At 37.8% G+C, this 13,624-nt stretch overlaps 1 protein-coding gene across 4 annotated transcripts in view; it reads left to right on the top strand.

Annotated features, from left to right (window-relative positions):
* The window catches only part of KIT (v-kit Hardy-Zuckerman 4 feline sarcoma viral oncogene homolog), a 79,381-nt gene that overhangs the window by 52,092 nt on the left and 13,665 nt on the right, over positions 1–13,624 (top strand). For 2 of the 4 annotated variants that reach the window (XM_008579152.1, XM_008579151.1), the window contains exons 8-9: positions 10,946–11,060; positions 12,656–12,837. In XM_008579152.1, coding sequence (XP_008577374.1) covers positions 10,946–11,060; positions 12,656–12,837 — 297 coding nt within the window. Of the gene's footprint in view, positions 1–10,945; positions 11,061–12,655; positions 12,850–13,624 lie in introns of all 4 variants that reach the window. The other 2 variants (XM_008579150.1, XM_008579149.1) reach the window with 1 other exon arrangement.

Here is a 13,624-nt window from a genome sequence, read left to right as displayed (position 1 = left end):
ACACGATAAATGACCATGAGAATTGGCCATCCTTGGGGTGTGGGAGATGAGGAGAAAACCTGGAATATTCCCTAGAGAACATCTTGGGAACTGGGCCAAGCACTTTGTGTGGTGGGCTACAGGAAGGGGTGTGGGAACAAAGGATGGGTGCCAGTTCCTTGCCCTGAGGTGCTTAGCTGCTGTATGAAGTGGTTTTATATAACTTTCGCATTTGATACTGCAGCTCAGCAAGGAGGGTGGGGTGGGTAGTGTGATCCATTTGTAAATGAAGAAAAGAAACAGCTAGTGAGAGATATCTGGACAGGTTTTGATTGCTAATCTAGAGTCTTTTTAATATATCGGCATTTCAAAAATTGTGTTTCTTAAATAAGATGTTAATATGAGTTTAGATAAAGAGGGTCACATTCGTGTAATTAAGCATATTTCTTTATGACAGTCCTTCCCAGAGTCCTTAATATACTGACATATGTTCTGCCTCCCTAGGAGGGGGCTGTGGAATGGAGCGTGTATCCCAAACTTGTTTGACCACCGAATGCTCCCTTTCCAAGGGGAAACATGTTAATTAACAACTCAGTTCTTTGGAACAGTTTTGATTATATGGTATCTCATTGGCCCTCAATTCAAATATCTCTAGATTAATTCAGATGTTAATTAAAGGAGTTTAGTATATTATACACGGGAAAAATTATCTGCTTTTGGAAAATGTTAATATTCAGCTAATTTAAGAGATGACTATAGGTAAATCAATATCCTTGCAAGTATATGCACATTGGTCGTACAGAACTTTATTTTGGGTATTCTAGTGTAGTGCTTCTCAGCCTATCTATGGTAAAGGCCTACCCCCCTCCCCCCAAGATTCCCAATTAGTTATGATTCAATATTTCTTGTAAAATACAGTGAAAACCGATAACTAGTAAAGTGAAATGAAAAAAAAAAAGACATAAAAAATACAAGCTTGGTTTTGTAAATATATTAGATTCAAAAGATATAAAAATGACTCTTGTCACATTGCTCCTTCTAAATGCTTCTTCTCAGTTTCTGTACTTACCTCCTGTGAACCAGTAACAGCAGATCAGGGGTGTGGCCTACCTCTATGCCGTTGGGAATGTTATCAAATCAGGTGCTTTGTGTATCTTTCTTTCCCTGCCCTCAAGGCCAAAGGGGCATTTTGATGTGTCTCTTTTCCCCTGTCTTCATGCTTCAGTTTGCCAGTGTGTGGTCTGCCAGTTGGTCCTGAGACATTGACCTCAGAAAGATGTTTCCAACTTTTCTCTGTGTGGCAAAATTGCCATTTTACTTACCAGGCTAATTTCCCACCCTACAGGATCAGTTTTAATCATTTCTGCTGTTGAGCTCTTACCTTTTTGAAACTATGTAGGATATGCTGTTCACCTTCCAAAATGATCCCTTCTTGGATACACGTTAGTAGGAGGCCTTTTCTATATTTGGGGCCGAGTCTCCAATCTCCACCCAGCATATTCTGAGCTCCTGCTTCATCAGACTGGGGACCCAGATGAGGATAACGTAGGCTGTGCCTCTTTGGTTAAGCTCTTCGGGAAGTCTTTCCGTTGATGACAATTTGTAACAAACAGTAAACTGACTAAAGGCATTTATTTACTTACCTAACAGACTGGATTTCTTGATTGCTAAATACTTTGACAGCTACCATTTTTTGTGTGGACCTTAAACCGTCTGCCTCTTGTGAGGTGTGTCCCAGTTGCTCTTCGTCGATTTTCTTTTTTGGGAGTTGAAAAAAATTCTAGTTAACACTTCTATGGGGTAGGATTTTTTTCTGTTAAATTTTAAAATCAAAATAGTTTTAAAATTTCAAACTTGGAACAGTTATGTCCATTTTGAGGGGCCTGGCTGGTTAGCTCAGTTGGTTAGAGCACAGCTTTATAACACCAAGGTCACGGGTTTGGATCCCCATATCAGCAAGCCATCCAAAAAAAAAATGTGTCCATTTCACATCATTTTAGCTGAGCCAGTTACATATGCAGATCTATCGTATGGTTTATTCTGTAAATAAGCTTAGCTTGAAGGATGAAAGGAATTGGGTTCTACAAAATTTAGAATTGATAAAAATCAGAATAATAAATGCTTAGTATTAATGCAAAAATTTGGGCTACTTTTTACTCAGTGACACAGATGCATAATTGCTTAATAGATTCAGCCGTAAGAAATGCAAGTGAAAAATCCTTGATTTGTAATGGTTAAATGTTTGTTGAAAAATCCCTTTGTTTTGAAAATTCCACATATAGATTTGAATAAATTGAGTGTGTATGTTGGGGGGGTTAAATACTTATGTGGGAGACTTTAAAAAATAGGCTCTGAGGATTTGTGTTGAGAACAATTAAGTATGTAACATGTTAAGCTTCTGTTTTAATACTGTTTTTAACCTCTCTAACCAAGACATGATTTACATGAGTTTGTTAAATTGGCTCAGTGACATTCAAGGTACTTTATAATGGCCAATACTTATAATATGTTTGCCATCTTTGAGTAGAACTACCACTGGAAACAGGTGGGAGTTTTCATTAAAAAACAAAACAAAAAGTCAGTGATTTCTTTGCATTAAATTAGCATTACTATAATTACTCATAGAATTGCTTATCCAAAATGTATATAGAAATCAAATTCTTCTAAAAAGTTTGATATCCTTTGGTAAAGCTGGTGATTTGTTTCCCTTGCAAATGAAAATTGGGAGGAAGGAGAGTTTTAAAAACTTTAAAACTTTACCTCAGAGTAAGCTTTTTTACTAGGCATTACTCTTTCCAAAATTCCTGGAGATGTTAGAAAAAAATGACACCACCAAGATTCTATAGGTAGCACCTGTGCTATGTGTTTAGGAACTCATGGTCTCTTTGGTTACAATAAATGTCACACAGTAAGATTTTTACCAGATCTAGGACAAATAAAAAGGCAAATATGCACTTGAACTCTGATTTATCCACTTGGCTTTCTTCTTACTCCATCCAATATTTCCTGAATAAATAATAAACTTTATAGTAGACCTAAATGATAATCAGTAAAGTAAATATTTTGTAGGTTTATTTTGGCTTCTAATTTCAAATACCCTTGTGAATCCTGAGTTATGTACATAATTGTAGAAACAAATTATGCTTGATATGATAAATCAGTTGTTTTCAAGCCTCTGGAATGATTTTAAGAAGATCCAGTAACTTTAAAATGATACTTCAAAACATTATCGAAGAGCATTCCCAGATACAATATTATGAATTTAAAGTAGGTGGCAAATGGTATTTAGGGGTCATAAATAGATTGCTCTCCAGTCTTAAAGGTATATCCTTTTATGACAAACCTCAGCCAGTTGAGTGGGGTACCGGGGTCCTCAGACACTGGTAACAGGGAGGCAGACAGTGAGAACTAAAGGATTCCCCTTTCATCATTGGGCTTACATAGAACATATTTAATGTTGAGCTAGATTGGATACCCAACTGACTGCTGAAATGCACCAAATTAACTCTCAAAAGTCACCAATTTTACTCCACTTATGGAAGGGTGTTCACAGGGGGATGAGGAACCATTTAAGGAAATGCTAAATAATGTATTATTTCTAAATCACTGCATCATATAATTAACATCCTATCTGGTGTTAGCAATTATTTATAGATCATACAGTATGCCAAAGTCAGCCAAAGTAATAAATCACCTGGAGTAAGGCCTCTTGATAAGAAAGTTCCCCTGGGACCATATTTGCGCAAAGTCTGAGCTACCTTTTTTGTGTTTTATGTATTTTTAGTCACAGTTAAATCCAATTACGGGTGGTTGAACCAATTCTAGGGAGAAGCCACTGTAAAGTGCAACACCTTGCAGATAAAGCACATGGCCGGCCCACCATTTGCCAAGAGTGGAGGTAGACCTGTCAGGCTAGCCACCTAGTTGGCTTTGGACTGCCTGCTAGCCATCTGGGTCACCCATCTGGCTGGAATCTCAGGGACCATTACCCAGGCTAAAATAATAACGCCAGGCTTGCCTTCAGGGACTCTGCTCAGTTTTGGGCCTTTGGACCACTGTGCCTTTCAAGAAGATCCTTACAAAACAGAGAGCAAAGTTACTAGAACATTACCCTCTTTGGAAGATGGAAACATTTTCCCACCTCTTAACCTGTTAGCTTTCTATTTCCATTTTTAAAAAATGGTATGATGTTCCAAACACATGGTTGTTCAAGCCATACTTGTGTTAGAGGCCCAAAATTTTAAGACTGGCTACTATCACGTTTATCTATTGATTTTTGCTTGAGTGGCCTTGCTTTTTAGTGTTTTCCTCCTGTTGGGTGGATTCTGTTAGACTTACTCCTATATTAAATAATCGGAATTCTTAATCATTAAATAATGCTACTGCTGAATAGAACTCTTTTCCAATTTATTTACTTGCTTTTGAGAGTTCGCTGTAAGGCTACCACAGTAACCGGAATGTAACTTGGTTTGTGCAAACATTTGTATAAATGTGTTTTTAAATTAAAACAATTTTTTTATTATAAAAGTATTATTTGAAGGACAAAATAACCTAGAAAATATAAATAAAGCAAAAATAAAAATCAAGCAAGTTGTAAATTTAGCTTTTTAAGTTTATTTATATTTTGCAGATTACCATTAGTAATATCCCTTATTATATATATATTGATCCAGACCATTTTCATTTTATTTATTTATTTTTCAAAAATGAGGTCATATTGCTTCCCAATCTGGTTTTTTGGTGCTGAACAACAAATGCATTGTGAATATCTTTTCATGTCATAAAATACTCTTCTGCAGCATCATTTTGGTATCTCACTGTATGGATCTTTCGTAATTTCTTTAGGCCACGTCTGATGCAATTTTGAAACATCATGGAGTAAGGTGGGACTCTGAAATGATGTGACTGAATTTTTAAAAGAAATCTGTCAGATGGTTATTTAAAGTTTATAATTATCGTGTTTTATCTCAAATGAGTGACCTTGCGTAAGTGCCTGGAAGTTAATAAGGTTATCATCTGTCATTATCTTTTATGTCCTTATGTCTTCAACATATTATATTGAAGATACACTGTGCTAGCTTTCAGGACAGTTCTAAATTAAGGAACAATTTTCAGATTTTCTTAGTGTGATAGCTAATCCATGTAAAAATAGTCGCTTGTCTGTTCACATTAATCTTTTGTAGGTAATGCATGTTCATTTGAGATATCTGACAGTGTTTGAACTGTTTTTATTTTCTCTTCCTGAACTTGAAATGATTTTTTGTTTTCAGATTGCTTGGGAATGATGAGTGTTGTTTTTGATATGATTCTAATATCTCTTTCTCCTTATAAAGAGAATCTCTGTGGATACAAGAATTGTATAGACACTTAAATTGAGAAAAAAAAAAAAAAGATATCATGGCAACCTACTTTTAAAGTAGAACTTGATTCTCTTCTATTCTGAAAAAATTTAACAGATGTAGCTCTGAACTAAACATTTTCCACCACTCAAATGTTGGTATCATGATTTTTCCTTTATATCTCATAAGAAAGTTGGTCTTGTGGGGTGTGTTGCTAAGTTGGGGGAATCTATTTAAATTCCCAAATTGTTTGAGAACAAAGTAACCTGTCTGGATCTGTAGGCCCTTTGTTGTCCCTGCTTATGTGGTCTAGCCATTTTTTTATGTTTATGGTGGAAAAGCAGGAGAAACAGGTTTAGGTATGTAACCGAGTACACTTCTGCTGGAATTGACCCTGAACTTTTCTGAAAACAACATGAATAGTTCCTTTTATGTTGTGGAACTTCCACTCTATAGAAATCTCAGTTGAGCCATGTGTGTTTTACATCAAATTAGCCCCCTTCATTAACACATGTGTGCGGGGTCACCTGTAATTTAGTGGGAATTTAAATTAATCCAAGAATAGATAGATAATATTTCCATGGGCATTGTGTCAATACCCTTCTCTCCACTTCTGAATTACATGGCAAAAATGAATTAGCTACTTTTACAGAGGAGGAAAATAGTCTTTTGTCCCATGCCTGCACTCGTTGGCAGCGAGCAGAGTTGCATTATGATGTATAGACAGGTCCTCCTCCCCACATCTGGGTTATACAGCAACCCATGTCTGGTGTATAAGCACAGTGATTCTGGCTGAGGAAGGCTTTCTCCAAGTAGTTTTATCATTTCTTCGCTTAATTTTGAGATTGGGTTGTCTTTTTAATGGCTGTTTAGAACAGGGGTTGGCAGATTACAGCCTGTGGGCCAAATTCTGCCCGAAGCCTTGTTTTGAATGGTCCACAGAGAACTAAGAATGTTTATTTTTTTTTAGTTTTTAAATTTTGAAAAATATCGAAAGGAGATTTCATGAGACATAAGAATAAAATTCAAATTTCAGTGTCCCTACATAAGTTTTTATAGCATCACGGCTATGCCCATTTACTTACCTAATGTTCACAGCTACATTTGTGCTGTAGCTGCAGTGATGAGGCATTGCAAGAGACCTATGGCCCACGAACCTAATATTTATGTCACCCTTGACAGTAAAAATTTGCTGACTCCTAGTTTAAAACCTCATTAGGAGAATTTTTTTTTTTTTTTAAACGATGGACACTTTGTTAAAAACAACTGGGTGCAGGAGATTATAGTTGAAATTTTGTTAAAGTTCTGTTGAAGTGCCCATATGCCAATTTCTGGATATCTTTAAGAATGTACAAAACACAATATGTTTCCAAAATATCTATTCTGCGGATTTTTAAAGAAGTATAATACTCCTTTTATAAGTAAAAGTTAATGTGAGTTATTTTTATGCTCCTATTGTACCTGATTTAAATTCCTTTATTATAATGGTATTATGGCAGGAATGTAGGTTTCACCGAGACCAAAACCAGGATAATGACAAATTGTTGGAAAGTGTTGCTGCCTCACTGTTAAACACAAGCAAACCTGGTGTTGTAAAACCCAGAAATTCATTCTTATGATCCCTCTCCATTTAATCTTTTATTATTTGGAGTCTCTGTTCTTTGTCCTCTTGATTATACAGTGTGGCAAGTGTGCATTTACAGCAGGAGTTTGTTAAGGTGGTTGGAGAGAGAGGAGAGTTGTACTCAAAAATGCTTCCCGCACTTAGATGAATGAAAGACAGATCCCCCCACACCCAGCCCCCAACTCATCTATGCCATACTCCTAAAATTCATTTTTGTTCTTGCCTTCCACATAGACCTGATGGTGGTGAAAAGGAATATTTTTCAAGATCACAAATCTATGGGGTAAATCAGTGGATGTTTAAGATTTTTAATTGCATGAGCAATAAATTCTTGGTAGAATTACAAGCACTCTGAAATCTGCCTAACATGCTGATCAGTATTATTGGAGACACCAGAATGGCTCAGGTCCACAATGCTTTGAAAGTAGAAAAGGCTATTTTTTTTTTTCCCCTTAATCTCCACAGGAAATATATAACTCATACACCTCTTAGGCTTATCTAAACCTCCAACTTGGGAGGAATTAGGGAATGTGTCATTTGGTATACTGCGTATTGCAGATTATCTAAGAAACCACAGCTCAGATTTAACCTGGAAAATTGCAGGGAGTTTTGTATCTTTAAAAGCAAAATGTATATTTAATGCTTTACATGGTGCATTGAGGCACTTACAAAATGCAGATGAGCCCAGATTTTCACTTTTAGGAATCAGATTTCTACCTGGTTCATTCTTTATGCATTAAACATTTTCATAATGCCGCTTGCTGTGTACAGCCCACACGCTAGTGGTGTAACAGCCTTTTCAGAATGTCTTACATCACCAACAATAGGGATGGAACTGAGACTAGGGTGAGGCTAGAGAGAGACCTAAGGTGCAAAATTGAAGGAGGTACCTCCCTCACAGGTGCAACTTGCAAGATCTTTAGGTTTAGTGTCTTCTTAAATTTCATACCCTCGAGATGCTTCTCTAGTTTTGGCCCTGATCAGGGTTTCTTGAAGGTGTTTTTAAAGAAGCACATTGCTGGGTCAGAGCCTTAGCCTACTGAATCTCTGGAGGTGTGGGGCCCAGGAATCTGCATTTTAACCTCTTCCCATAGTGATTTTAATGCACATTGCCATTTGAGGACCCTCTCAGTCCCAACAGGACAAAAGCTGCTCCAGTAGCCTCAGGTTATGACCCACCTGGGACAGTAGCTTTAAAAAACTGCCTAATTAACCGGCATACAGGAAAAAGTAGGCCAGCCGGACTGCACCACTGCCAGCCATGGCCATTGTATAACTGCTGCCAGGTGTCCCGCTAGAAGGCTTGGATCTTGGAGCACTTGTAACCGAAGCTAAATGTAATTGATTATGTGATTTTGAGCTGTTCCAACTTTTTAATTAAAAAATGTCTTATAGGTTCATTTTTAGCTACCAACTATCTATAACCATACTACCTAGAGATAACCATTGTTAACATCTTAAGGTATCTTTTCAGACTTTTTTTTTTTTATTATTGAGTCAATATTTAATTCCACAACAAATCTATCACATAACATTATGGCCATTAGGAAAAGTGAGTGATAAAGGGAGTGTAGGTATGAGTAAATCTGTTATGAACTTGATTCCCATTTGAGTCCTATCCAGATAATCTCTGTCATCTATGTGTAGATTCTCCTCACCATTAATCTCAGTATTAAAAAAAGTTTTACATGGCCAGGCATACATGTGGATTTCTTATCTTATAGGCTTCTATTGCAAGAATCTTAGAAATAGTGCCCCTACCTAGGAAAGTCACCAGGCTGTTCTCCCAGGTCCCTTCTTGTGAATCCTAGAGACTTGTTTCATTGGGTGGGATCTTTAAGCATTCAACAGCTCTTACTGTGTGTCTGCTGTGGGTCAGACTCTGTGCTAGGAGTTATAAGTACAATCAGTAAGGTGTGGTTCTTGACCTTGAGAACATATAGTCTGATGGAGGAGGCAGATCAAGGTCTTGCATAGCAGTGTCAGGTGCTTTTTGGGATAGGGAGAGAGACCAATCAGCTTGGCTTCAGAGAGTTGGGGGTTGCTTAGAAAAGGAGGTGTCACTTAAAAAACTGAGTCCAGAGAGACCCACCGTATGGTGCCTTGCATTCTCCAGCAAATAGCATTCTCCTCCTAAGGGTCCACTGTTTTTTTGTGTTATGTCCTACTTTTCAGCCCAATCACACAGTTGCCCATGATAATTAAATGAAACTTGCCAGATGGATGCTTTCGCAAGACGATGGCTCGCCTTCTTGCTCTATTTGTGAAAGCTGGCATTGGATCCAAACTCTCAAGGATGCCCCTACCTTGAGATTGCTTTGGAGAGTTGCTCTTTTGTGTGTATTAGCCAAATGGCCTGCCCATCAGCAGGGCCAGGTTGAGTGACATGTGGGTGTGTCATGCATGTGGACACTCTGATCTCTGCCAACTCATTGTGCCTCCAAGGATGGTAAGATGCTGAGAAGTTGTTCTTCAAAGGTGTTATTTGTCAGCGTTACCTTCTTTTGGGAAATACACTTCCTAAGCTTCTGATCTGTCAGTCTCCTTCTCACCACATCTATTTTATCTACCAGTTGCAACATAATCGATGTTAAATTCTTAATGCATCAGGTTAAAACACATAGAACACATTATCAGACTATCTTAAAGAAGCAATTTTTAGATCATTGAAGACAATATCTAGAGTAGCAAATACACTTAACTTAATCTGCAGCACACTTGATTAACCAAGGAGAGTGGATACTCTGATTAGAAAAGAATAACTGAGTCAGTAAATAATAACTGTATTGTTTCATTTCTGTGAATCATTCTTAGTTCTTTGAATGCTCCATTTCATTTAATTGTCTCAACATCCCTATGAAATGGTACTGTTATTATCCTCATTTTACACATGAGGAAACAGCAATTTAGAGAGAGATTCAGAAACTTAATCAAGGGCAGAGAACTGCTAAGCATTGGGAGCTGGTGTTCAGATCTGCCAGATCCCGTAGTTCTGGTTTTGCACTTGGCACAACCACTGCTGAACCTTCAAGGGTGCAGGGGTGAGCACGTCACTGCCATCCCTGCCATCAAGATGCTTACAGTTCAACTTACTTCTTCCCAAAGAATTAGAATCCTTCAAATATATTGCTATTAGAGTAACTGAACACAGTTCACCTTCCTTTCACTTTAGAAAGTTTCAAGAATTTGAAATTCTTGAATATCCGTTGATTGTTATAGCTACACATAGAAACGTCAAATTAGAGTATTCCTACATACAGTTTACTTTTTTGGTGATTATACTAAGGTACAGATAAATGTATGAATAAAATTCTTGGACTTTTTTTTTTCTTATAATTTTCTGTCCTTGTTTTGCATTTGAAATAAAAATTTGGAGTTAAAATCCTATATTATTTTAGTTTTATGTTTTCACTTCCCTGTAAATAAGGTGATTCAGCACTGCCCCTTCCATCCCCCCAAAAAAGAGAAAATTCATCAGAGAGAGTGGGGCCTTTTCATTTCCTGTATCAACTTCTAATTTCATCTATTCCAGTTCCCAAAATAACTTGAAATTCCTATGGCAGGTGCAGTGACTTGAAATCCCATTGGTGGGAATCCTTTAAACAGGATTTCCAGCTTTAGAACAGTTTAGAATGCTAGAGTCTTGATTAGAAGCAATCTTTCAGATTGCCCCTCACTGGAAGCCCTGCTGGGTGGCCCTGCAACCTCTGCTGCAGCCATGTCCCAGGACAGAGAGTTCTTAAGACCTCCACATTTGCAGGGTGGACTGTCACCCTGCAGCTCTGGGGCTGGGCAGCTGGAACTGTGGAACCTGTTTGGGTGGCCCCTCAAATCCGCCTCCTTGTACATGCCTCTCACTGGTTCAGATTCTTCCCTGTGAGTAACATGTTCCCTCTGGCTCCTCAGCAGCCTCACTGTGTTCTGAGGATTAGAAAGATCGTGGAGCAAATCTTGCTGAGGTTCTTCAGCAGTCTGACATATGGCAACTTCTCTTTCCCTGCAGCAAAACCAGAAATCCTGACTTATGACAGGCTTGTGAATGGCATGCTCCAGTGTGTGGCTGCAGGATTCCCAGAGCCCACAATAGACTGGTATTTTTGTCCAGGAACTGAGCAGAGGTGAGATGATTATTTTTGGCACTGCTTAAAATGCATGAGGGAAGGACTGCAATTCACTTGAATTTCAAGCGTTTTCATATATTTTTTTTTAAAGCTTTGTTTTGCTTATTATTTTGTTCTATCCATGTGACTTTTACAGGGGATAATTGCTGTATTTTTCCTTGTAGACATTAATTTTGTTTGCTAAAAAATGATTACTAAATGACTTCTCTATTTTGGTAGCTATCTTTTTGGATTTATCATGCAATTTCTAGCCTGCAGGTAGGTAGAACAATTTTCCAGGACAGAGTAATTAGATTTCCATTCTATACACAGGAGGTAATGTGTGTGGGAAATGTGGCTGTAGTTATCATGAAAAAATTACCCCAGAAGTTAATTGCCAAGTTACCAAAAAGTAATGATCATACAATTACAACATGCATATGGCGTTTGTAAGCTATGGGTTTTAAAAAGGTTTTCTCCTTGATTAGGTGCCCAGCCCCTGAACAGAGAACATCTGGCATTGTGCTGCTTCTCCTCTCAATCTACACTTAGGCTTTAAATTGTCCTTTCGCATTACCTGAAGATGAAAATGGGGTCAACGTTGCTGTTTTTATCCATTAGATGCTATTTTATGCTTGGCTTTAAAATCACAGTTTACGATCACAACTGAATAGTCAGGATGATAGTGGAAATTTTATTTTTCATGGACCAGACCTCTTTATCACAACATGTTAAAGGAGGTTACTCAGGATTGCTCTTTTTGGCTGAGTTGTAGTAGACTGTTGTCTTTGGGGGAATAATAAGGGTTCAAGATTCCTGGAAAGGAAGCCCACAGTGGAAGCAACCTCAGTAGTTGGTCATTCATTCAGCAACTATGTAGTGCCAACTGTGTGCCCAGTTCTGTGCTAATGAACAAAACTCACCTGAGTCTCTCGGCCTTTATGAGTTTGTATCCTAGTGGGTAGAAACATACAGTAGACAGAATAAATGACTAATGTATGTAGGTGTGAAGAAGGGTATAGGAAATGGCTAGACATTTAAAACAGTGTAGTGGGGGCCAGGCTTATGAGAAGGTCCCTCACAGTGGTCGTGGTCTTTGCCACCTGGAGCACAACCGGCACCTCCCTGCCTAGAACCTGGAACCTCAGGGGCCTCGCTGGTGTGGTTTTGAGGGTCTCCCTGTCCTCGTCCTTACAGATTTTTCATATTTCCTCCTCCACACTCTTCCTTTTCAACTGTTCCTTTATAAGGCTCTACTCTGTGCCAGGAGCGTGCCAGCCATTTTATGTCATTCTTTGCTAATCCTTTAAGTCACCCTCCCAGATGGGTTTACCATCCCAATTTTACAGTGGTAGGAACTAAGTTTTGGAGCATTAAGTGACTTGTCACATGTCCACAGCCTCCTCCCCGGTTTCTTTTCTTACCCGGTGCTTTTCTCACTCACTGTGCCACAGAAGTGCTCGTTCTTCATCAGACACTGAGGGTTGTGAAAGGAGGTTTTTACTGATTATAAACCTGTAACTTTGTTTTAAAAGGAAGCCAAATCCAAAGTATTTTGTGTATTTATATATTTTCCTAGAGTAAGCCTGGGCTGTTGTTTTCTTCCCTCTTAGATGTTCTGTGCCTGTATTGCCAGTGGATGTGCACATACAAAACTCATCTGTGCCACCGTTCGGAAAACTAGTGGTTCAGAGCTCCATAGATTCTAGTGCATTCAAGCACAATGGCACGGTTGAGTGTAAGGCTTACAATGATGTGGGCAAGAGTTCTGCCTATTTTAACTTTGCATTTAAAGGTAACAACAAAGGTATATTTCTTTTTAATCCAATTTAAGGGGATATTTAGGCTCTGTCTACCATATCAGTCATGATTTTAAGTTCATTCCAACATTGGTCATGTCATTTCTGGTAATAACCTACATCATACCATACAAGTACTGTCTTCAGCTGTTTCATGTCTAAGTTTCGTCTCATACTAGTTTGTTAATAAAGCTTATGCTTTTACCATGCTGCTTTTTATATACCTTATGTGAGTGTGTGTCTCTCTACATATATATATATATATATAATTAATTGTATATTTATAATTGTTTCTATTAAGAGGGGTAGAGAAAGCAAAGAGGAATGTGTTTACCTTACATGCAAACAGACTTAGAACAATTTAAGATTAAAATTTAATTTTAAATTTTAGTTATTATTAATATGAGTTATTTTAACACTTAGCCAGACACTATATCAGAAAGTTAAGTGCCTGTTTGAAGTCATCTCAGCAAGCTAGAATCTTTAAAATTTGATTCATGGGTGAATCTAGTTCTTCTAACATAAGTTGAATAGATTCTTGTGGATGAATTGGTATAAAGTTAGAAAACAAAGAAACTGGGCACTCAAGTGTTTAGTGCTTGGTTTTTTGGGTTTTTTGGTTTTTTTTTTTTTTTTTTGAGTTGGCAAAGACTAGTGCCAAAAAGTGCTGTATTTTCTGTTTTTGAGTAATGAGGAGAAGAATCTTACATTGTTCTACATCATCGATTTTCCAGACAGGGTGATGAAAAGAACACTTAAAAATGTTTTTCTTAGAATGGAAGA

This window comes from Galeopterus variegatus, unplaced genomic scaffold, assembly GCF_000696425.1.
Source record: "Galeopterus variegatus unplaced genomic scaffold, G_variegatus-3.0.2 Scaffold1823, whole genome shotgun sequence".
In the NCBI taxonomy this organism is placed as follows: domain Eukaryota; kingdom Metazoa; phylum Chordata; class Mammalia; order Dermoptera; family Cynocephalidae; genus Galeopterus; species Galeopterus variegatus.
The sequence above is the reverse complement of the archived record's forward strand: the minus strand, read 5'-3'. Positions and strand labels throughout refer to the sequence as shown.